General features: G+C 34.5%; 1 protein-coding gene across 1 annotated transcript in view; it reads left to right on the top strand.

Annotated features, from left to right (window-relative positions):
• Positions 1–19,925, top strand: part of LOC142336832 (gamma-aminobutyric acid receptor subunit rho-2-like) — a 49,629-nt gene extending 29,704 nt beyond the window's left edge. The window contains exons 5-10 of the mRNA XM_075385774.1: positions 959–1,093; positions 3,688–3,895; positions 7,306–7,590; positions 8,105–8,164; positions 17,561–17,726; positions 19,647–19,925. Of these exons, the coding sequence (XP_075241889.1) occupies positions 959–1,093; positions 3,688–3,895; positions 7,306–7,590; positions 8,105–8,164; positions 17,561–17,726; positions 19,647–19,775 (983 nt within the window). The 3' untranslated portion in view covers positions 19,776–19,925. The remainder of the gene's footprint in view (positions 1–958; positions 1,094–3,687; positions 3,896–7,305; positions 7,591–8,104; positions 8,165–17,560; positions 17,727–19,646) is intronic.
• Positions 19,926–24,538: the final 4,613 nt, after the last annotated feature.

Here is a 24,538-nt window from a genome sequence, read left to right on the forward strand (position 1 = left end):
CTCTTTCTCTGGAGAAATTCGCTCAAAACATTGTGCAGAATGTCAACTGAAATGTTCTCAGCCTGATTATTTATTTGGTACTTAATCGATCTCTTTTAAATACTTAGTGTAATCCGTCTCAGTCTATCTTTGAGTAAAAACTGATTAATAAGATGTTTTCAATTTTCGAGGTACCGTATCGGTTTCACATTTACAACCTCTTTTGAGTTTTTCAAGAAAATTCCCAGAGTAGACTACAATGATCACATTGGAATTTTTGATCTCTTTTTTCTTTTTTCCCAATCAAGTTGAATGGTCGATTTAAGAAGAGTTTGAAGTGGAGACGGGCGCTGGATCTTTGTAATGAATTTTAAGTCGAAAAGATTTTTTTATTTAACCCTCATAAGAATCCACTGTTTTCGTTTGTTTCAGTATATCTAGGTTGAAATCAGCAAAAACTAAAGTTTCCTGCTTGAGGGTTTTTAAAAAGCAAATCAAGATTTCCAATTTTTATCAAAAAACTGGAATTGTTACTGCTGGGTTTATGTAAGCAATGCTCACAATAAATGAATTCGTATCTTTCAGAACTTTAAAAATTTGCCGTTATAATTTCAATGGAGTCTGAGTTGGCTGATTTTTTTTGGATTTTCGTGAAAAAAACAGGACAAAGCCTTTTTCGTTTTGTATTCGTTTCGAAACCAATGTTTAATGGCCTTCTAATTTGTATATGTTTACTTGATAATTTTCAGTTTGCCAACTCTCTGTTGGAAAAAATATTCATCGGTTCATCAAGCAAATTATGTATTTCAACATTCAATTCATCAACATCGCATCTCAATGACCTGATGCTTATGTAAATGACCATTATCTTGCAAGAATCTTGCTAAGTGATTGTTATGTTGTAGCACTCTCACAAAAGATCTTGCAAGATAACCCCTGGGAGTTGAACTAGGGTATTTTGTTCGTTTGTTGACTTTAGACCTGTACCACACTGAACACCAGGACCTTTCCTGGGTCAATGACGTCATTTCGTTCACCCCTGACCAGAAGATTGCCAATTTCTACATGCATGAAGACCCAACAACGTACACCAGAGAGACCACGTATAATTTAGGTATGTTATAACCAGTTTCGTCCATTTTGTTGAGGTTTTGATTTAAGAAAAAAAACGTTTCTGAGAAGCTTCTGCAAACAAACTGATCCGTCTTTTTGCATTGATCATATTTTGCGTAGCGTAATATGAGGTGAAAACTATATATTAAAATTAAAAGCAACGTTAAAATTAAAATTTAAAATAACAATTAAAACGATGGTGTAAAACTACAGAATTATAGATGGTCATCTCGAGTAAGGAAAATGCTTTTTTAAACATTTTACATCGTAATGATCAATCTGATTTTATTGGAAAAAAACGATATAACGTCCACAAAATGAGTACCAACTTACTGAATTTAAAAAAACTGATATTTTTTGGCCATTTAGCTTCAACTTAATAATAATTTTATACCTGCGTAACAGCAGCGGAGCAGCGTTATGCTTTCAGTCTGCAATAACAGTAGCCTGTTCTCGGCTGTTCTTCTTCTATTATTTCGCACATCTCAAATTGTTCATTTGGTGAGCTTGAATGCTCTTTTTTTGGTGACTATGCCCACTTTTTTTTGCGTCTGAGACTTTCACGTGGTACCATTATTGCAGCCAACATTGTTCAGGCTGTAATCAAACTGAAGTTATGTTTCAGTGGGAGCTCGTCCTCACACAGACAGCGTAACGTAGGCAAGGTATCCAACCAGCGATCATTGGCGTGTCAATTACACACACATCTTAACTCTTCGCTATCTGGTTTATTTTGTTTTAAATGAACCAGTGTTGAAAAAATCTAGACATTGTTGTAATTTACTCAGAATTTGTACCGAAACTACTTTTAACTGCATACACTAGAAAAAATAAATAAGCAAAAGTTTTAAAAGCTTAGTTTCAATAGAAGAAATCTAATAGGAAAAACTCAAAGGTTTTGCCCTGAGCTGAAGAAGTTCTGGCTTCACAAAAGGACATGATACTTGTCTTTGCGACAAATATAAATAACAGTGATTTACCTCTCAGAGAAATATAATTAAATAAAACGAATAAGAAATGCAGACATCTCCTCTGAATGAAACAAATTGTAAATACCAAAAGTTAAAGCGAAGATATTTTTCTCAAAGTGTTAATAAATGTTCAAAAATGGTTGCTCTCGTTTTAACTTGAGTTCTAAAAAAAGACCAGTTTCAGTTTTCTGCAATTAAATGAAAGTGCTGATGACATTTCACAATCACAAATTGCCAAATTTACAAATTTTACCATGCTCCATAAAAGATTTTTTAGAATTGTCTGTAGTTCATACTTTGAATGAGGAAAGAACTTAAATTCCAAATTTAATTTTTTATGAGAACGAAGTAAAAATTCACAAAAGTAATATCTCAAAAAATTACAAATAAAGGTGGCAAATTTAGGTAATGGAAGTGAAAATGGGAGCCAATTTTGCTATCTGATGGCTAGAAAAAGCTGCAAAATGAATAATAATGGCTAATTTGGGCTCATTTTTTCGTCGAGACATCAAAATAATAACAATATCTCTCCAGCAGTTTTTCAGTGCGCCCTCTGAGTCTCTCTTATATTGATTGGCCAAAATTGCCTGAAGAAAACACTAAATAACATAAAGTTCCCAATCCCCACATAAATATGAGAGTTGGAAAAATTCTAATAATGCATTAACAGAAAATTTTATCTTTATTGAAAACTTAAAGTTTGTCATAAAACTATCGCACAATGCTATGCAACGACTGTCAGCAAAAGTGTTTCAAGTAAAATTGTTTAAGCTGAGTTGTTGGTAAATTGATTTTCTGTCACCCTAGAATGCAATGTTTGTTAAAGGCTAAAATGTTATGAACAATACATGCTCTGTTCAACAACATTATTTTCAAAAAATTTGATTTATTTATTAACCTAGGAAAATTTTGAAAAATTTTAATCAAATGGTTAGGAAAGTGCGCGAGTGGGCTTTTATACCGGCTTGTATTTGCTCAGTGCGGCCCACATCGACTAAGTACATATTTGCTTGAGGTATAACCAAATCCAAAATAATTATGAACGCAATTTCAAAAGCGAAAATGGCGAGCTTTATTTTTGATTTTGATTGTAAAAAGTTGCAAGGTTACGGTATATTCTCTTTTTTGAGCTACTGATCTTTAATTTACACAGTAGTGTTTATTTTTTAGAGCGTGGTTTTGTAATTTTTGATATTTTTGAAGTCTTAAAGGGTTCAATAGCGTCAAATGATGAGAAAACTTGATTATTTCAGACGCCACAATATTCATTAGATAAGGATAAATTGACTTGATGAGTTTCACAAAGTTAAAACTTACAAAAGCAGGCGCAAGCGAACGTTCGAAAAACTCCCGAAATGCGACCAAACAACGAAGTACTGATCTCTTTGTTTTAAATTTGAACTTGACCTTTGAAATGTTTGATAGCGTTGCAACTTTATGAGACTAACTATATAGTTGGTCCCATGAAGTTGCAACGCAAGCAAACGTTCAAAAAACTTGAAACATGCACATGAACAGCAATATTTCGATGTCTGCATGTTTTAAATTTGAACTTTGACATTTTAAACGTTTGCTAGGGTTTCAACTTTATGTTACGGACTATGAAATTCTAAATGTCATTCAGGAACTGTTTGGAAGCAACTCTGTGTCAAGATGGTGTTTCCCAGAAAACTGGCAATTTATGCCCTGACTATGTTCCTGCCCTCCATAGCACTGGTTGTGCTGTCCTGGGTGGGTTTTTGGGTTGACAAAAATGCAGTCCCTGCTAGATCTGGACTGTCGATAACCACCATCCTGGCTACTATCACTCTCATAAATGGAACTGCAAACAGGTGACGAATTTTGTTGTGAGGAGAGATAATCATACGTTTTATGGCGCCAAAATTGGCCAAGCAATTATGTGTAATAAAAATTTATACTCATATACAACATAAATGGTTTTTGTAGAATGTTTAGTTGATGGATGCCAAATTTTTCATTTCTCCTAAAGGAAAAAGATGTAAAATAGTATTCGAGAAACTTGCTTTTTGTTAAGAAAAAATATGAACTCAGAGACTAATTGTTTCTTATAGCCCAGCTGTAAGAAATATCGGAAATCGGTAAAAAGAAAGCTGATAATTTTTCTAAAAAGTAAAAAGTTATTTTCAGTAGAAATCTCAAAGTGAAGTTTTTGCAAATTGTACCCAGGACGAGTATTCGAGGAGTGAGTAAAACAATTTCCATAGTTGAGTTGACGCCAAAAAGAAAGAGTTGGCGCCTTACATAGGTTCAAAAAACCAATGATAAACGAATGAATTTAGCTAGGCTAGCAAAAAAATGTCAAAAGTTTACTTTTTGCGCTTGAGGTTCTGGAAAGCTCCCATTTTTGAACAATGATCACATCAAATCCATTAGTTATGCAGACGCACACAGAGAATGGTTCATTTGTATTTTAAATCTACAATATAGTTGACAGTCACAAAACCTTTTTTGCTGAAATTTTTGAAAGGAAAAGATCTGAAAAATGTGTTTTCTGCTTTCTGGAGTTTTCAAAATTTCAACCTATTCACTAAAAAAAATTACATTAAATCACTCTCAGATGGCTTAACACTATTCTAGTTTGACTTTAACTAATTTAGTCTGACAATTTTTGCATATATTTTGTATACTTTTTGGTTTGAAAAAAGAAGCAAAATTTCAGGATCTAAAATTTCAATAACACGAAAAACTCAAAAATTTTGTGACCAATGAGAAATTAAGATAGAATGGTGATTTTAGTTACGCTTTAGATGGCGCTAAAACGAGTGCCAAACCTGCGTAAAATTTTGTTAAGTTGTTTGCTAGTGGACTGAGGAAAAAATTCAGATTACTTTTTTCCACGCGTGGCAATTTAACTTCTGTTTTCATCTCCTTTTTAAGTTTCTTTTAACAGGCAATCGGTGCGTTCTATTGTTGCATAGCTGCCTAGTTTTAACTGACTTTTTTGAAGTAAGTTTTGAAAATATTTGATTTATACACTATTCTGACGTTTCTAGTAACTCTGTCAGTACTTAATTTCAGTAAAAAAATATCTGTGATCTTTAACATTTTGCTCTTTTATGGTCGCTTTACCTGTCTATCGACTTAGTCTCAGCCCCGAGAAGTACCATAGATTTTCGGATTCAACATAATTAACATTTTTCATTGGGTTTATTTAGTAGCTTCTTAAAAATTTATTTTGAAACCATCAGTGACAACAACAAGACAATTAAATATATAAAAAAAATTCTGATGCTGCTTCTTTTTCTTTTGTTTTGGTCTTTTGTATCAGTAGTTCACTTTTCTGACAATTTCAACATGAATGCAAATAAAAATCTAGCTAATTTTCTAAAAGAAAGGTTTTCAAAACTTTTTGAGCGAATTCTTGATTACTGCCCGCACTGCAGGAATCTTAAGCTTTTGCAACTACCCTCTGACAATCTGTCAAATATGTTTTTTTAAATTTATATCTTGAGAAAATTCATGTGAAGCCACCTTGAGAAAAGACCACATTTGCGAAGAGCATTTTGTTAACTGGCTGAAACAAACGAAAGTTAAGAGTACAACAATACGGCGACTTTACGTAACGAAAGAAACACCCTTAAACTTTATTCCGGAAACTATAGCAAGCAATCAAAGATTTTTCGTTCCAATGAAAATTTATCCTTCAAAATTGATCGCTGACGCTTTTGAAAAGGAGGGCACTTTGAAAATATGTTGAATTATTTGGGTGGCAACTACAAAATCATGTGATTTTTCTCATTGAAAAACAATGAAAATAATTTAAAATTTTGTTCCACTGAAAAAAGTTGCAGTCATATAGCGACAAATTATCGATAGCCGAAAACAATAATAATCAATTGAGGTGGATTGGTTTAATTGAAATTATTTCAGTCAAATAGTGACATTTTCAAAAAATTTAGTTGGCAAAAACTTAGCTGAAATGCCGCAATTCAAAACTTCTTTTGTGAAGTACAGCTTTGGCGGAAATTGGGTATTTTTTGTCTTCAGAAAGTTTGGTTTCTGTGTACTGTTAATGCGTTTTTATTTCTTTTTGTCGTAACGGATCAATTGTTTTTATCAATCTTATTTTTATAAATCCATTTATAATGTGAAGAAATGAAGCTTTTAGTCTTCTTTTTCAGAACATAAACTTAAATAAGATTAAAATCGAGGCTGGGATCACTTAAATTTATTAAAATAAGCACATTGATTATAGTTGGAAAATTGTTTGCGAATACGCGTACCTATTCCCGTTGTTTCTACCGCAGAGTTGGGTTTTAAGATAATTGAAGAAAATTGAACTGTAAACAATTTGACGCGTAATTGCCAATGTTCGAAACGTTTTAGTATTTTGACGCCACCCACCATTTTTCTTTCATTCAACTGTGCTATATTTAAGCAAAGCAGAACTGTCTTTCTGCCTCTTGGTTTTTTGCAAAAGCATTTATTTTCATCAGTTTATCTGAAAAATTTAAGAAAACTAAATGTGTACGTTTTTTTAGTGCAGCTGTTAGTTCAAACTTTTTAATCAGCTGATTCCACCCTTGAAAAAAGTGGATAAAACTAATTTTTTGAATGAGTGCGTTAACATTGCCAAAGTTGTCACTTTTCTGTGTTTTTTCTCAACCGACTACGTTGACGTCCTAACTTTGTGGCTGAACTAAACATCTTTTCTTTGAAAAAAATGGATTGATCCCCCGACAAATGCATTCTGAGATATGTAAAAAAAACAGGAAAAGCTTAGGAACTCTCACACCCACCTGTTTCACATCCACTTCCTTACGTGTTGACCAGAAAAAACTTTTCCCTACATTGAAAATGAGCAAAAGCAGATACTTCGACTACGAAGACGACTCCATAGTGCCGCCAAAAGTCAGCATAAACTAAATTATATGCAAAACACTTCTCAGTGAATATTAAAATCATGGGACAAGAGAGTAAGTTCCAATCTCACCAAAGTCTATAATTTGCAATGATTAATCGACATTTCAACGAGCGGATGCTTAGACTCTGGCAAGATTTATAATCAATAATGAAATTTTTGGTATAGATTTGAGTTTTATATTTCAGTTTAACAAGCCTTAATTTAATCCAAACGTACTTTCTAATATATTAGAACCGTGATTTACATTTTCGCCCAAATTAATATCTTGCAAGATTCTTACAAAACCTTGCAAATTTTGAATCAGCTTGAAATATTGCAGTAATTTTTTTCTTAACTCAGTCTAATGTGTAATTTCAGTTTTCCCGGAGTGGCAGATCTCAAAATGGGCGACCTCTACTTGATTGTGAACTTCTTTTACGTATTCGCAACCCTGGTCGAATTCGCCCTGGTCTCTTACCGGCCTCCAACTAGGGAAAAATGGAAAGAGGCGAGGAAGAAAAAGTTTGCAAGTACCTTCAAAGGTCTCACAGTGAGGAGAAAGGTGAAAACAGATGTGCTGAAGGAAACCCCAGTCCATGATGCACGGGGTTCGAGACTGGGTCAGGACACCGCAGCAGAGAAAGGCGGATCTTCAAATGAAAAGTTTATAATAGTTTTTTGCAATTTATCCATCCGTTTCTACTTTTTCTACTTTTAAGAAATCCAGAATTTTCTATTTGCTCTCGTACTACGCCAAGCCACGAAAATATACGATTAGTTATGGTAAATTGTTGTTAATGAGATTCACATTGGAGGTCTACTTAGAAATGGGGGGGGGGGGGTTCAGTGTTTTCCATTTCAGCCATAATCTCGTGATTAGTAAAATTAGAACGGTTTTATTGAAACATGGATCGGTGGCTGAGGAATTAAAAAAAGTGGCGTCTTTCGTCTGAAAAATCGGATCAATATTGTTCCCCCCCCCCCCCCGTTTTTCTGCCCCCTGATTACAAATTTTGTGTTTTTACATAGCATGTTGTTATGTGAAAATAGCACGTGCGCGTGGGGACGTAAAAGTTATATGCCCAATAAGCTGGGTTGGGCAGAAACAGAAAAGATACGAAGAATCAAATTCAGACAAATTTCACGTTGATTTTTGGTTGTTTCTTTGATTGTTTAGGGTTAACTTTGTGGAAGCAGCAACAGCTAATCCGGATGATAAGAAATCAGATACAAGCAAGTACGTAGAACATGACAGTTTAAAAAAGCAGAGATGCTTACATTGGTGCCTATGCATGAAAAGTTGTTTGTATTTGAACAAAGTTTTGATTTCATTAACATGGTAAGGGATTCTTTTAAATAAAAATCGGTAATTGTTTTGCGGATTCTAAATATTTAGACTAAAAACATATAATTAAAATATATGAATATTAAAAATGATTAAATATAGACATTTTCTCAGATATTAAGCTGCTATTAAATTCTCAAATTCGACTAATTTTGTCAATAAAATTTCGTGTTGGGAAAAATTATTTTGTCATTTTATTTGTTCGTTTGATAATAAAACATGGAGAATCTGCAATGTGTTCGCATTGCTTCAACGCTCTAAATAATTACAATATACTTAATTTAATCAATTAAAACTTATCCTTGGCCTCAATGTCGAACTCAGATAAATTTGGAAAATCTAACCGTTGTATTGTTGCTCAGTAGATGTATACTATTTTGATGACCTGCTTGCTTCCAGAATGATTATTGTAATGACCTGTTTTAAAAAAAATTGAAAACAGTTTTCAAATATTTTGCAATATATGTAAATGTGCATTGCTGCGAATTAAATTCCCTCTCCACTCAATGAATACCCGAATGGTTAACTTGTAAGAGCTGAAAATTACAGGAATCGTGGGACCTTCAGACTAAAATTTCTGAACTTTTCGAATTGAATTTAAAAAAATCAATTATAACACAAATGGTTTGTATGGTAGTAGCAAATGGTTTGCGTCGGATTGACGGTTTTGCTGCAGACAAAAAGGTAACATCTCCACACACTGCATCAATTTCAAAAATTTTCTGTTCTGAACTAACCGCTAGATTAGCTTTCACGTCTACTTCAAAAAATTCACTACCATGGAGACACCCAAGGTCTATTTTTGACCATTATGACAGCTTTGAACACAATCTTGAAATTTATTTTTTAAAACCACCATAAATCTGAAATTCTTTGTTTGATGCTTCCTTTTTTCGTCCAATTATAATGTCGTACACAATCAATATTGTGTACTTAACTTGAGGTCCGAATCACTGTCAGTCTATCAATTTTGCTGTTTCGTACGACGCGTACACTTAACACCTTATTGAAGTAGGATTCGCTTATCGAATTACCTACCGCTCACTTGTCCACTATGACTGATAGAAAAAACAGTTGTAGATTAATTAATTGAAATTAGCAACTGAACACGAGATGCAAAATAAAGAGAATTAATCAAATGAATCTCGAAAAACAAGAGTCACATAATACCTGAACAAATAAGCTCTCGATGCGGGAATTAGGGCAACAGACTTACACGTGAGAACATAATTAACTTGGGATACTAAAATAAATTTATTCTGAATTCTGATAATCTTCTTTCAAAATAATTTCAACACTAATTATAAAAATCGTGTATGAATTTTACGGCACTAAATTGAAGTGAGTCTACTATGTACAACATGTCGTTCACGATCAATATTGTGTACTCAATTTGAGGTCAGAATCACTCTAAGTTTGTCTAATTTGTTGTTTCGCACGCGCATACACTTCACACAATATTGGAGTAGGTATCGCTTAGCGAATTACCTATCTCTCACTTGTCTACCATACTGATAGTAAAAAAGTTGTAGATCAATCACTTGAATTTGGCAAAAGAACACGAGATGCAAAATAAAACGAAAGAATCAAATGAATCTCGAATAACAAGAGTCACAAATTGCCTGAACAAATAAGTTCCATATGCGGGAAAGAGGGCAACAGACTTACGTTTGAAAACATAACTAACTTGAGGTACTAAAATAAACTTAACCTGACTTCTGATAATCTTCCTTTAGTTATCATCGGGGCTGTGATCCGCTGGTCGAATTCGTGGGCCAGTAGGTGATATACTCCAATGACTGGCGAAGGATATGTGTTGGGTATCGGCTCAACTTGTGCTGCGGTATCGATGATGGATTGTACTACTAATGGCTGGATAGATTCGATATCGCCCACTTGTCGTTTTCGTCTGGGTTGCAATCAATTTGGGGGGAACGAATTTGTGGATTCACCAGACGAATCATCTCGATCGACCCCATAGTATTTGGGACTTTTTCTCGTTGGTTTGCAGTTTTTGGTAGCACTTGTTCGAGCTTCTCTAAGAGCTGAAGTCAATGGGATCTGCAATTTATGAGACGTAGGCGGCAATTCTTGGGTGGTGTATTGGTGGGTGGGGGTATGATAATTGGTTGAGCCACTGTAACTTGCGGAGCTCGATTGGCCGGAACTTTAGGGATACGACCCCGCATTGCGCGAGCGATGTTAGAATTAATCGATGATACTCCGCTTGCAGTATCCCGTTTGCGGTGCTTCATCTTTCGCTCTCCTTCCTGGTTACGTAAAAATTCTTTTGCAAGGCTTAATATCTTTGCTCCCTGTGGACTCTCAAGAAGATGAGGACGTCTGTTTATATAATCTTGGAGCTTGGTCATTCTTTCATCTCTGGTATCCAATTTTGCTATACGCTATTGCGGACAGTTACGTCTAGTTTTCCCAGATCACGAATGTCGAAGGTGTATATATCTGCCTTCTGTGCTTCAGATCCAGGAGCCAATACTTCGTAAGTCCATCTCAGTTCTTTTTGGATCTTTTGTTAGGGTGAAGTCTCCGGGCTATATTGATTTGGTCTGCGGGTTGTTTCAGCGGGATTGCACGGTGAAGTTTTGACGAGCGAAGGAAACGTAATTCATTGTCTGTGGCATTTCGTTCTCTTGTTTGGGCATCTTGTGTAGCCTTACACATATTACGTTCCATCTCTCCGTCATCAGTGCTCTTCGGTAAAGAGTTCATTGGGAGTTACCGTTTCCTCGTCTAAATGGTCATTTAAGACTTTATCATAGTTTAAATCAGAATATTTAGGTGTTGTGCTAATATTGCTGAGCGGATTGTTAGCACGATGACCAAAATGGGATTCGAAGAGCGAAATCCCAGTAGTTTTGTGTTTGCATATGCGAAGCTTGTATAGTATTGTTTTAAGTGCTGCTTTAATGGTGAACGAAATTGTTTCTCTATGTGCTTCTTTTATACATGCAAGGCGTTGTTTTTATAGTACTAAGTCTTTCTGCTAAACCAATTGCCCTGTGTTCATTTGCCGGGGCTGAAATTGAATTTATACAATTTTTTGAACAATTTTTTTTACCAGGTCGCTTATGAGACAGCGAGCGAGATTAGTCAATTTCTAAAGAACAAAGAACACCGTAAAATTGTTTATAAATGTCTAAAAACTTTATTACATTTAAAGTGTTTGCATTTTCAAAAAGTTCTGCGGATGGATATTTAAAAAATCTGTCAGTAAATGTTAAAATAAAAAGTTCGTGCTCTTTTTCATTATTAATAGGGCCAGCAAAGTCTATTTGTATTTCATGGTTAGAGACTATACTTGTTTTATCAAATTGATATTGTTTAGCAGGTATAAATGATTTAAGATTTTCACCAATCGCAGGACTTAAACTCAATTGAACGGACAAGGAAATTGCGGTTGCTGTATGGCCAACAACAATGTTGGGCCCCACAAATCATTGCACAAATGCCGGGTGACTGGCATATAGGTCCTCGATGAGGGCTTCTCGAGTGCGCAGGGGAAGGCCACTTTCTCGTCCATAAACACACAACTGCTACTAACTTGAAGATCACGGCAATAGCTGTATAGGTAGAGGTTTAATTGTTCCAACTTGTCCTCGTCTGATTGTATAATACAGCGTCTCACTTCCTTGAGCACTGCGTTCTTGCTCGTCAAAGATGTTATGAGATTCTTGTTAAATACTTTGTTGACTCCATGAAGTAAAGAAATTGAGGGCTATCTGTCCGAGGGGTGGTTAGACTAAAATTTGATGGTGATTGGCGGGGCGTATTTGGTATGGTGTCCGTTGTAAGGAATACGCGTTGCGAAGTTCAGGATGAAGTTTTGTGTACGCATTTTCCTTTCATTGCTGAGATTTGGCTCATTGTTGAGGATTTTGAGATTGATTTTATTGAACAATTGTCTGACTGGTTTGTAGAATTAGAATGGGCAAAAGCACTTTTTTATTGTTTACCAATAGAGCATGTGAAGTATATAAAAACTTTGAGTTTTTATTGTTAATTAGAAAAAGAATGTGTGGCTTAAGTTTGACTGACAGATCAGAGTGTTTTAATTCGTTAAATTGCTGCGGATTCTTATAAGGGAGAGATGCTTGATTATTATTTCGCGACGTAGAATTCGGTATTTGAGGATTATTTGGAAGTGTAGAATGAATATTTTTTTTTAGTATGCGCTGCAAGTGACGGAATTTTTGATTGTAAAAAAAAGTGAAATGAAATTTTGGTATTAATGATATGGGTATTATTCGCGTTTGTACTTTGACTAGAGTTTTTCGGGGCAAGTGCTAATTGATTTTGAGTTAAGCGTACTCGAGGTGCATAATTGGTATTAAAACTAGAGTGTTTAGATAGAGTTAATTTCGAAATAGTTTTCGCTGGGCGGGTGTTAAAATATTTTGAGGCAAGCACACTTGCGGATTAAGATTAGCCTTTGAAAGAGGAGAAAAGTTCAGGGACATTTTATGAGTAATGATTTGCTTTGCAGGTAAATTCAAATTTTGAGTTACATGTACAGGCGGTGCAGGAACGATGTTCAATATTTGATTATCATGAGTAGGTTGTTGTTAAATGTGAATTTGCGTATAAGATATATTGTCTAAATCAAATATATTGAGATGAAAAGCGGAAATCTTTTTTGTAATAATTTAGCATCTGATTGTTTTTTTTGATAAGGTGGCAACTAAAATTTCTTCATAAATTTTCTTCATAAATTGAAGGAAGGGATCGATGGTAGCTTATTACTGAAAATTGTTTTTCATCAAGGCAGTTTTTGAATTGTTCTATAGACCAGACTACTCCGAGTAATTCTAGCTCATTATAACTGTGTCGTTCTTCATTACTATTTAAAAAACTAAATGCAAATGATATTGGTTTCCAGTCATCAACTGTCAGTTGTTCGAGTGCTGCTCCGAGGCCTGAACGGGAAACGTTACATTTATGTGAGTGTTCTCAGTTTGATTTGCCATGCGAGTTTTAATAGCATTAAAATGAACAGTATGTTCTTCAGTCCAAGTAGTTTTAGTTGATGTTTGAAGTAATGGTCTTAGAGGGTGGCAGAGTTGAGCTACGTTGGGAATAGATTTACTAATATAATGTACGGAGCCACGGAAAAAACAAAGTTTTTTAAGTGTATCGGGTGGTTGAAGTGCAAGAATGACAGAGGTGTTAGATTCGAGAGGGGATATTCCTTATTGAGTAATTTTGTAACCTAACCACGAAAATATCTGTTTGGTGAAAGGGCATTTTGACAGATTTATGCGAAGGTTATCTGCATCAAATTTTTAAAGACAGTCTGTGATTACTTTAAAATGATCTTCTTCGGAACCAGTGCTTACAATTAGTATGTGTTTTTGAGCCTATGAGAGTATAATCCATGGTTTTTTGGAACTCGGCAGGCATATCGGTGTGTCCATAGAAACCAGTTTTGAATCGATACGTGCAAGTCATGTCACCACTTACAATATTGAAAAAAGTGTCTTACAGTGTTGGGGTGAAGATTTAATGACTACAGGCACATTTGAGGTCTATGATAGAGAAGAAAATTTGATCAGATGGTTCCGTTTTATAATCTGCAATTAATTGAGATATAGAATCCCAAATGTCCAGTGTTTCAACATTGGACATCTGATACTCGTCTTTGTGGATAGATTTGCTAAGAATTTTTGAATCAAGAACTAATTTTATAGTTGGGTATCTTTTGACTCTAACAACAATGGGCAAAAAAAATACTAGTCTGAACTGATATTAAGCTTTTCTTGATGTCCCTCTTTATATAATTTTTTAATGTGGTTGTTAACTCTGTCTTGTAATTATGTATGTGTCTGTGAAATTTTGATTTGACAATGTGTATTTTAGATCTTCAATACGTGCAATAAGGTTTTGAAATTTCATTTGCTATTCTGGTTTTAGTTGGACACTGAACAATGATATTGTTCATCATATTACCTTCGATTGATTTTATATCTTTGGTAACTGATATGCCTGAAACAGATTTCTGTCAATGAGTGGTTTTAGGCCGTCTCTGACTACAACAAATTCAGCATCTTCATTTTGCCAACCATTACTTTCTATTGGCGTCTGCATCATGCCAATTACAGGAATGGGCTCATTGGCAAAATTTTCGATATCTCTAGAGGTTGCAGTTGTCAGTTATCGGGCAAGAGATGAGTTTTTAATGACTTCTGTAGCAAGCGTTTCGTTCAGGATACTACAGACATTTCCAGAGTCAATAAGGAGGCCCACGTTTGTATTTCCAATATGTAGAATTGTGTTTTTCGGTTCAATATCAAGGGTGTTACTCGCAATGCTGCCCACCATATTGTCATCAGAGGTATCGTAATCAGATTCACATTCTGGGTTATAATTCGTGTTTAAAACACCATTAACAGAGTTGACAGTTGTATTAACATCAACAGAGCTCACATTGGGGCGGGTAATTTTTGTCGAGGTGGATTATGGTTTAGGATACACACGAGCAAACTGGTTTTGGAGACCAAAGTTGTTAGACTTTTTGCCATTAGCAATAAATTTGTCCTCACGATTTGCTGACCAAGTGAGGCCGCAGTTTCAACAAAGTTATTTCGCCGGTCGAGTTTGTACTTGAGAATTTTGACGTCGATTCGAGTTACGAAATTGACGTTGTGGTATCATAGCATTCACTTGTAGAGTGGACTGACTGTTAGTGATTTGTAATTGGTTTCGCTGACCAAGTTCCATGTTAATTGCCAAACGTAATGCATGGGCAGGTTCGACTGTTTCTTTCAATAACTCTTTCTGAGTCTCAGAATCTTGCATGTTGGCAATAAAAAGGTCTCTGATTATGATTAAAGTGTCCTCTTGATTTCCAAGTTGACAATTTTCTGACGTTTCCTTCAAATTTACGTAGAAATGTTCAATGGATTCTCCTTTTATTTGTTTTGTTGTAAGAAGCATGTACCTATCAAATGTGATAATTCTTGGTCGAATGAATGCCTCCTCCATTATTCGTCAAGGTTCTATAGTAGTCAACGTATTCATCTTGAGGTGCGGGTTGCGGCTACATACAATCTTCCCTCCATCTGTTCCATGGCTGATGTAGAGCATAGAAACGGCTTTTCGATCTTCTTGCATCCAAGCACTACACATGATCCCAATTTCTATTTGCCGTTGACGGCGATTTTCCGCAATTCATTTTTAATGCGTGTTCCTGGCCAGTCTTTCACGTTCTGATTGAGCAGATGATCCTTGAATTGTGTTTTTGTAGATCGGTTCGAGTGGGAGTTGTTTTTGTGCTGGCTGGGGACCAAGTAGGTTGTCCAAAGTGATGTTCTCTTTGGCTAGGAGGGAGAACTTCGCCTGTATCTGACGTTCTCCAATTTGAGAGGGGGTCCGCGCTTGATTCTTCCCAAAAGGGCTCTATGCCTAATGGAGTTCTCTTTTTGAGCAACTGGCTGCGCCATGTCGTACACAATCATTATTTTGCACTTAACTTGAGGTCCGAATCACTGTCAGTCTATAGGTTTTATTTTTTCGCACGCAGAATACACTTAACACAATATTGGAATAGCATTCGCTTAGAGAATTACCTATCTCTCACCTGTTAACTAGACTTGATATTAAATACAGTTGTAGGCTAATTACTTAATTTTGGCAATTGAACATGAGATGCAAAATAAAGAGAATGAATCAAATGAATCTGGAACAACAAGATTCACATTATACCTGAACAAAAAATTCCCGATGCTGCAATGAGGGCAACAGACTTACACGTCAAAACTAATTTTTGGTACTAAAAGGAACTTAACTTGACTTCTGATAATTGTCTATCAAAATAAGTGCAACATAAGAATAAGTAAATCATATATGAATTTTACTGCACAAAATTAAAATGAGTGGTCAATTTTTGACCATTTTGACATTTTTTAACACAAACTTGAAATTTAATTTTTAAAAACACAATATGACTGATAGTCTTTGTTTAATTCTTACTTTTTTCGTCCAATTATAATATAACTGGCAAATTTATATTGTCAAATTATTCAAAAATTCCTTATTTAATGTGTTTCTCAGTTTTGACTGAAATTTACAAGTTAACCATTCGACTTGCAAGTTCTGACAATTTAACCATTCAGTCTTGACCCGGGTACTCTCTTCACTCAACGGAAGAACTAAAAAAAAGACAAAATTCGTAAAGAAAATAAAAATGAATTGGTTAGGAAAAAAACGAAATCAAGAGACCTTCCAGAAATAAAACAACGCAACCAATTTTATGACAAATTTATAGACTTAAATTAAACCAAAATATAAAATGCAAATGTTTTTCGAGCGTTTCATCAATTTCAGCAGCTAACTTGAACATCGACCTTTTGGAAACTGTTCTTGCTAAGCCTAGTTATTAAGCAAATCCAGTTTCAAAAATATATTAGTTCTAATTAGCTGTTAGTTCTTGACGCAATTAATTCTAATGAGCTGAAGATGTAAACCAAACCCATTTGATGTCAGCTTATATCAGTGGAACAAACGCTTTGATTGACTGTCGTTTTTCAAAAAAAAAATTGGGAAAATTTTTGTAATTGACGATTTCACAGCCGTAATAGATAGGATTAAACGATGAGTCTTCAGCCGGTCAGCTGAACACTTCGATTGATTGTGTTGGCTTCCGGAAAAAAAATCCTTTCAATTTCTTTTAGGGACCATTTATTAGAGAGACTAGGTGATAGGAAAAGGACAGAAAAGGGCAAAACTAATAATTTCTGAAACAAGTAACGATTAAGTTGGCGAAAACCAAACTAAAATTCAGACACAAATTAAAGTATCGTGGTTAAGCAAAACTTAAGGATGCAAACTAACCGGCTTTCAAACTAAACGTTTTTGTACAATTTTGAATCATGCTTAACTTTTCGTCTGGAGCGTCTGATCATAGCCAATTTTTGTCCGGATCATGTGGCATAATTGAACGACTTGATATCGGGATTTATGATTCGCTGGCTGTCAATGCTGCTGGCCATTTATAGTTTATTAAGTAATGTCGAAAAAAATATTTATAATTGCTAAAACAACCTTATTTCATTACAATGGCATGCCTCTGATTTTAATTTTTTTTTTGTTAGCGGAACCCCCAACCCCCCCCCCCCCCCCAGTACGTTATGCTCTCCCGGTTATACCGAGCACGTGCCAATATATAGTAAACTATTATGTAATAATATGGCACGTGCGTATGTAGGGTGAAAGTAATTTGCACCCACTAAGCTGGGGGCACAAACGGAAAAGATCCAATAAACTGTTTCACAGCATGGTGGATTCAATTTTTGGAGCCAGCGGGGGCACAAAAGACGATGGAAACTTGACAGGGCCGGGAAAAGCAAGCTGCGGTTGGAGACATAAAGTCCTGATGGCATCGCGTCAACCAGAACCAGTGGAATTTTCCAATGAAGTCAAAGAAAACGAGCTGAACAATGTACGTATGCTTGACTGCCAGATAACGCCAAAGAGATCTCGTTTTTAGTCCGAACTTGGTCTTTGTTGATTTCCGGGTAATTTATACGTATTTTGGGACGTTTTCGCAATCGGATTTAATGAATCCAAGCGTACGATGATTTGAGAGAATTCTGTCATTAAGCACTCACAAATTTTCTAATCATTAGTTTTAATCTGTTTTTTTTTAATATACGCCGTTATTGAATCAAATAACAAATAGAACACATCCGAAATTTGACTTCCATCTTTGCGAATATTCACTTCTGTTTTCGAGCGTTTGCATCCCCACTTAGAGTCTTCAGTGTGCTTTTAATGTTCCAGATAAAGTTCCAGATTCATTCCAGGTGAAAGGATAAATTGGGTAAGCTTTGATTCAGACCCCCCCCCTATGATATTCTCCCAACTTACTTCTCCCACATCAATCCCCATCTATTCCCTATGTACCCCACCTCTACCTTAAATACTCACAGCCAATTAATCCTCAGGTAACTTTTGCAAACATTGGAACTCAAAATGGTGCAGTTTTTCTTCTGTGTCGCCCTTTTTGAGTTGTTTGATAAACGGGTCTTGAACTGTCGTTAATCTTGGTTCATACAGGTATCGTGAGATCAGGATATTCTTTCGTGTTGTTTTTTGAGGCATATACACTATGATTCCTAAAAGCTACGTACACCATAATATCTGATTTCAAAGCATAATGCGTAATCCGTTCTGATTTCCACGATTTTCGCTAAGGCGTGACAAAAGTGTAAAATGTAGAAGCTTTAGAGAAATTTCACTCTCTATTTCTCATCTTCAAGAGAAAAGATTGTTAAACGGCTTTGTTCTTTCATCGTGTGCCAGGTTGTTACCCTGTAGATCTTCATGAACGAAACTGCAAAAAGAACTCAACTTGAAATCACGATACAGCGCAGTATGCATAAAAACATTATCAAAAGAAGAGTTTTGAGGCCGCAAAATTGAGTAGAACACCAAAATTGTCAAATTATAAAAAATAGTAAACAATTTTGAGAGATCCCAAAATATATGCGGGTCAAATATGAGTGGCTCAAATCTCTTGGAGCAGCGATTACGAAAACGGACAGTCTATTGGGAAAAAAGGGTGTCAGAGATTTGGAAAAAAAAATTAAGATTTCATTGGAAACCTGTATTGAAACTATGCAAATTGTCTGCTAGACGCCTAAAACAATGATTTGTTAAGTTGCTCACCATATATTATTTTACCTCCGTCTGTAAAGAAAATAATTGAATTCACACCACCCACTTTTAACCAATTGTTCAGTCGTTTAACTAATGCAATCAAATTCAGTTGTTCTCTCTCTCCCTCTTTCTTTGAGCTCATTTAGCAAACTGAGTGGAAACGCGTTAAGTTTCACAGATAATAAGTTTAAGTGGACTTCCAACAGCTTTGCACTAATATTGTGAGAAGTGGTAAATTCAAGTATCACATTCGACAGTGGATTCACGTCGAGCTTCATAGAAGAGTTGAATCAGTCAACATTTTCTGATTGTTTTTAGAGCAGAAATTTTAGAACCTTCATTCATTTTGAAGTCCAAAATGTTAAAGTTTGTCGTGCTTCTTCAGGAAGCTATGGGTTTTTGCCATTAGCAAAAAATTAGTAATTCTTCTTCGTGTCATGTCTATTCAAAAGCCGTCATTGCTAGCAATCTATACTTAATTAATAGTACTCGACAATCGTTAATTTATTCTTTAGACAGTCATTCTGCATTAATTTATTTTTCAGACAGTCGAGAGCATAAAAAATTGCTGCCCGAAAATGTTAACAAACCAAATCATAGTAAATGCAGATGAATTATAAGTAGTACAGTAACTTCTACAGGTAACAATTGTCAACCAATTCAAAGCCGGAAAGCATAAACTTGTCATATTTTTTTCTAGGTCTCCAAGTTCGACTACTGGAGTGTTGGCAACTCAGATGAGATCTGCAAATGGCTGTTTCCGTCTTCGTTCCTAGTGTGGAACCTGGTCTATTTCTTCACCATATGCTCACTTTCTGGACGCATTTAGGTCATTTCTATACCATATACGGAAAACCCTACCATACCATATGCTAAAAAGACTTGGGACCTACATACAAACGTGAATAAAAAGTTTTTCAACGTCTATTTCGTTCATATATCGTATCATACAAAAATATATTTAATGTGTCATATTGAATTTTTTCATTCACCGTAAAGCTTAAATTTCAGTCCTTTGATCTCAAGCTGATAACAGAAAGCCTGAATCGTTATCATGGCAGTCCAATTTGATGTGTAGAACTTGAGAAACTTTGCGTTTTGGTGTCGAAAAACGAGGTCCTTCGGATTGCAAACATGTAAATTCATGACATCCAACAGGATGGTTAAATGTCCGCATGCTCTCCAGAGTAAATTGATTGAAATGAAATAAATCTGTAAACAGCACATTTAATAAAAAATATTGTCTTTTTTGGTTGTTCGCATTATAGGTAAACGGAAAAAAAACCCTACCTGGGCATTTAAATCTGGGCACCTTGATTTAACAAAAAGTCTGTCAGCGTATATTAACATGTTAAATTGAGTGTCGTTACCCTGCGATCGAATGGTACTTTGTACAACTACTGAATGGTATTTAAGACCCACGATTTGTCATCTGATTTGCCAATATTTTATTTTCTACTATAATTTTTCGGATAATTCTCATTAAGTTTCATTGAACCAATTTTTGAAATTAGCATTGCCTTGAAAACTAATAATTTTATTTTTAAATGATCATTGATTACAGAGAAGATATAGGGAGCGATTAACAGTCACGATTTTTCTCAAAACATTTTCAATTGATTTTCAAATGTCAAGCTTCAATCGAAATGAATTCATATATGGGCATCATTGAAGGTTTTAGCAGATTGCCTTCGAACTGGATGTATGGTCTAATTTCTTTTGCATCATAGAATTATAAAAGCTGCCTTCTATCCCCATTTAATGCGAGTCAATAATGCATCTATTCTCATCAAACCGCTTTCATCTTTTTTTTTTCAAAAATTGCTGCCCTCAGAATCAAATAGGCATAGAAAAGTAGTATCGTCAGAAAACTGAACCATATCGAAGTCACTTTTACTTTTACGAAGTCATTAGCGTAAAAAAGACAAGGCGGCTCGTTAATGTGCGTTCGCACATGATGTTCCGACCCGAGCTCATCTACATTTTTGACTTAATTTTCAACCAAATGAAGAAATAACAAAAATAGATGATTGAGTTTAAAACAATCGTTACACAACCTATCTAATAATTGAATAACATAATGCCATGCCTTATTACAGAGCCAATGCAATCTGACTATAAAGAGACTACGAGACAAAAAACAACAAAAAAAATTAACAAAAACAAAAATTTCACGGCAAAAACTTAATATCTAAATTTAAAAGCACATAGTAACAACGTCAAAATGCAGTCAGATAAAACCTTAACTACTCAAATTTAATTTCTCTTAACTATACAGCGGATGGAAAGTTTTCTTAATGAGACTATGTTACAAGTCAACAAAGAGAACTATCAATGAGGCGAAACTCAAAAATTAATATTCATTTTTTAAACCAAGAAATTTTAAAAGTCTTAAAAATCGTCAGCTTTTAACTAAATAATCTTTGATAAATAACTAAAAAGGAGTTGCAAAACCAAAAGGCCTTGTCTTTGGGTAGACTAAGTCCTAGAAACGAACTAAAGAAAAACTTAGAAAAAAAATTAGAAACGATTTGCGAAAATAAACTATTGCTACCATTAAAATCAATAGCTATTATCTGAATATTACGTATATTTAAATTAATTCTTATTTCTACTAAATCAGCTGCAGGAATTATGCTGAAAGATTAAATAAGTTTATCTGCGCCAGATTTGAAAACCATTTGCAGCTGTTACTAAGCGATTGTTCTGAAAGTAGAAACGCAAAAAATGACTACTCAAAAAACGTTTATTAAAACGCATATTGTCCAACAAACAAAGCATCGGTGACAAATATTATCAGTAGATATGTTATTTACGAGAAACTGGATGTGATATGAGATACGAGAAACTGGATGTGCCCTCTCATTGATGATAATAAGTTACAATTTGACGAAAAGAACAACAAAAACTGAAAAGTTTGAAAAATGTTTGAAATTATATATCATAAACTTTAAGACTAAGGGCTATAAATTCACCAACTGATTCGATAACGTCAATAACTCAATCCTCAACTTCAAGTTTAAGAGACTTGTCAGCAATTTAGAGCCACCTAAAGAACAAAAACAACCAAAAACAGCAATTTCAAGAAAAAAATTGAGTGAGAGAAGTGTCGAAGGCATTAAAAAATAACCTTTTCACTAAAAACTTTCCTATGGTCAATTAATTTTTAACAGCAATGGGATTTCTCTTTTTTATCAATATAATTTCAAGAAATCAAATATGAAAAAATACATTAGAACCACGAAATTTTTGAGAAAACTCGTAGTATAGACGCCATTAATTTCATTAGCTTTCAACGGAATCCACTAAACACGCTAAACGAAGCCTCCATGGGACAAGTTTGTTTGCCATTCATATTTTTCAATAAGGCTAAACAACAAGTTATTGACGACTAAGACTGACTAACAGTCCACGAAAAAAAGTTTAGGATCGGTTAATGTTCAAAAAAAATTCGAAAAACTTTAAAGACTTAAGAGCCATTAAACTTAAAAGTTTTTAACGGAGGTCATAAACTACGCTAAAAAACACGATGACAGGAGGAAGATATTAGTCATGTATAGGTAATCAATAAGAGATCACAATAAGTATTAAGACAATGAAAACAACAATAAAAACAGGCGGAAACCAAAATTCAGTGGAAAAGTTTGAGAACAAAATTTCGAAGCCATTTAAAACATTAGCTTTTTTTCTGAAAACTTTATCTGTGATCCACTGAATGTCTTTTCCAAGCAGACGGGATTAGAATAAAGTTTGGATAATGTGTATAATATTTGGATAATGTGATAAGAGTTCAAAAGTAACCAATAACAAGCAAATATCCAATTTTTTTTTTAAATTTTGACTTCTTGTGTCATTGAAGTCATATAATCATTAGTTTGAAGAAAAAACTGCCAACGAAGTTTATTTTAGTTTCAGTTAAAAAAAAGTGAGTTCTGTCAATACTGAGACTAAATAACAGTTCACGAAAACTTTACGACTGGTTAATGTTCAGAAAACAGCCATTAAATTCAGTAAATTTCAACGGAAGTTAATAAGTACGATCAAATATGCTTCAATAGAAGAATAGGATGTTTGTCATGCGTAGGTGATCAATAAGACATCACAACAAATCTTTTGACTATGAAAACAACAACAAAAACAGGCGAAAACCAAAAATTCAGTAGAAAAGTGCAAGAAAGTGTCGAAGCAATTTAAATCATAAGTTCTTCTCTGAAAACTTTACATATGATCCGTTGAACGTCTTCCCTTAACGGCTGGGAAATATCAGTATTAGGATAAATTGATAAGATTTCAAAAGGCTCCAAAAATAAGAAAAAGTACCCGAAAATTTTATAAAAAATATGAAAGTTAGTGGCATTGAAGTTTTAAAACTAATAAGTAGAAGATAAAACCGCTAACCAGATTATTCTTGGCTGCACTAGAAATAAAAAGGGATTCTTTAAGTACTAAGAATGACCAACAGTCCACGAAAAAAAGTTTAGGACCGGTTAACGTTAAAAAAAGTTCGAAAAACTTTTAAAGTCTTAAGAGCCTTTAAACTTAAAAGCTTTTAACGGAGGTCAAAAACTACGCTAAAAAACACGATGGTAGGAAAAAGATATTTTTCATGCATAGATAATCAATAAGAGATCACAATAAGTCATAAGACTATGAAAACAACAACAAAGACAGGCAACAACCAAAAATTCAGTAGAAAAGTGCCAGAAGTATCGAAGCAATTTAAATCATATGTTCTTCTCTGAAAACTTTACATATGATCCGTTGAACGTCTTCCCTTAACGACTGGGAACTATCAGTATTAGGATAATTTGATAAGATTTCAAAAGGATCCAAAAATAAGAAAAAGTACCCGAAAACTTTAAAAAAAATATGAAAGTTAGTTGCATTGAAGTTTTAAAACTAATAAGTAGAAGATAAAACCGCTAACCAGATTATTCTTGGCTGCACTAGAAATAAAAAGGGATCCTTTAAGTACTAAGAATGACTAACAGTCCACGAAAAAAAGTTTAGGACCGGTTAATGTTCAAAAAAAATTTCGAAAAACTTTTGAAGTCTTAAGAGCCATGAAACTTAAAAGCTTTTAACGGCGGTCAAAAACTACGCTAAAAAACACGATGACAGGAGAACGATATTTGTCATGTATAGATAATCAATACGAGATCACAATAAGTCTAAGACAATGAAAACAACAATAAAAACAGGCGGAAACCAAAAATCAGTGGAAAAGTTCGAGCACAAAATTTCGAAGCCATTTAAAACATTAGTTTTTTTCTGAAAACTTTATCTGTGATCCACTGAATGTCTTTTCCAAGCAAACGGGATTAGAATAAAGTTTGGATAATGTGTATAATATTTGGATAATGTGATAAGAGTTCAAAAGTAACCAATAACAAGCAAATATCCATTTTTTTTAAATTTTGAATTCTTGTGTCATTGAAGTCATATAATCATTAGTTTGAAGATAAAACTGCCAACGAAGTTTATATTAGTTTCATTAAAAAGCAAGTGAGCTCTGTCAATACTGAGACTAACTAACAGTTCACGAAAACTTTACGATTGGTTAATGTTCAGAAAACAGCCATTAAATTCAGT

This window comes from Convolutriloba macropyga, chromosome 3, assembly GCF_964194025.1.
Source record: "Convolutriloba macropyga chromosome 3, txConMacr16.3, whole genome shotgun sequence".
In the NCBI taxonomy this organism is placed as follows: domain Eukaryota; kingdom Metazoa; phylum Xenacoelomorpha; order Acoela; family Convolutidae; genus Convolutriloba; species Convolutriloba macropyga.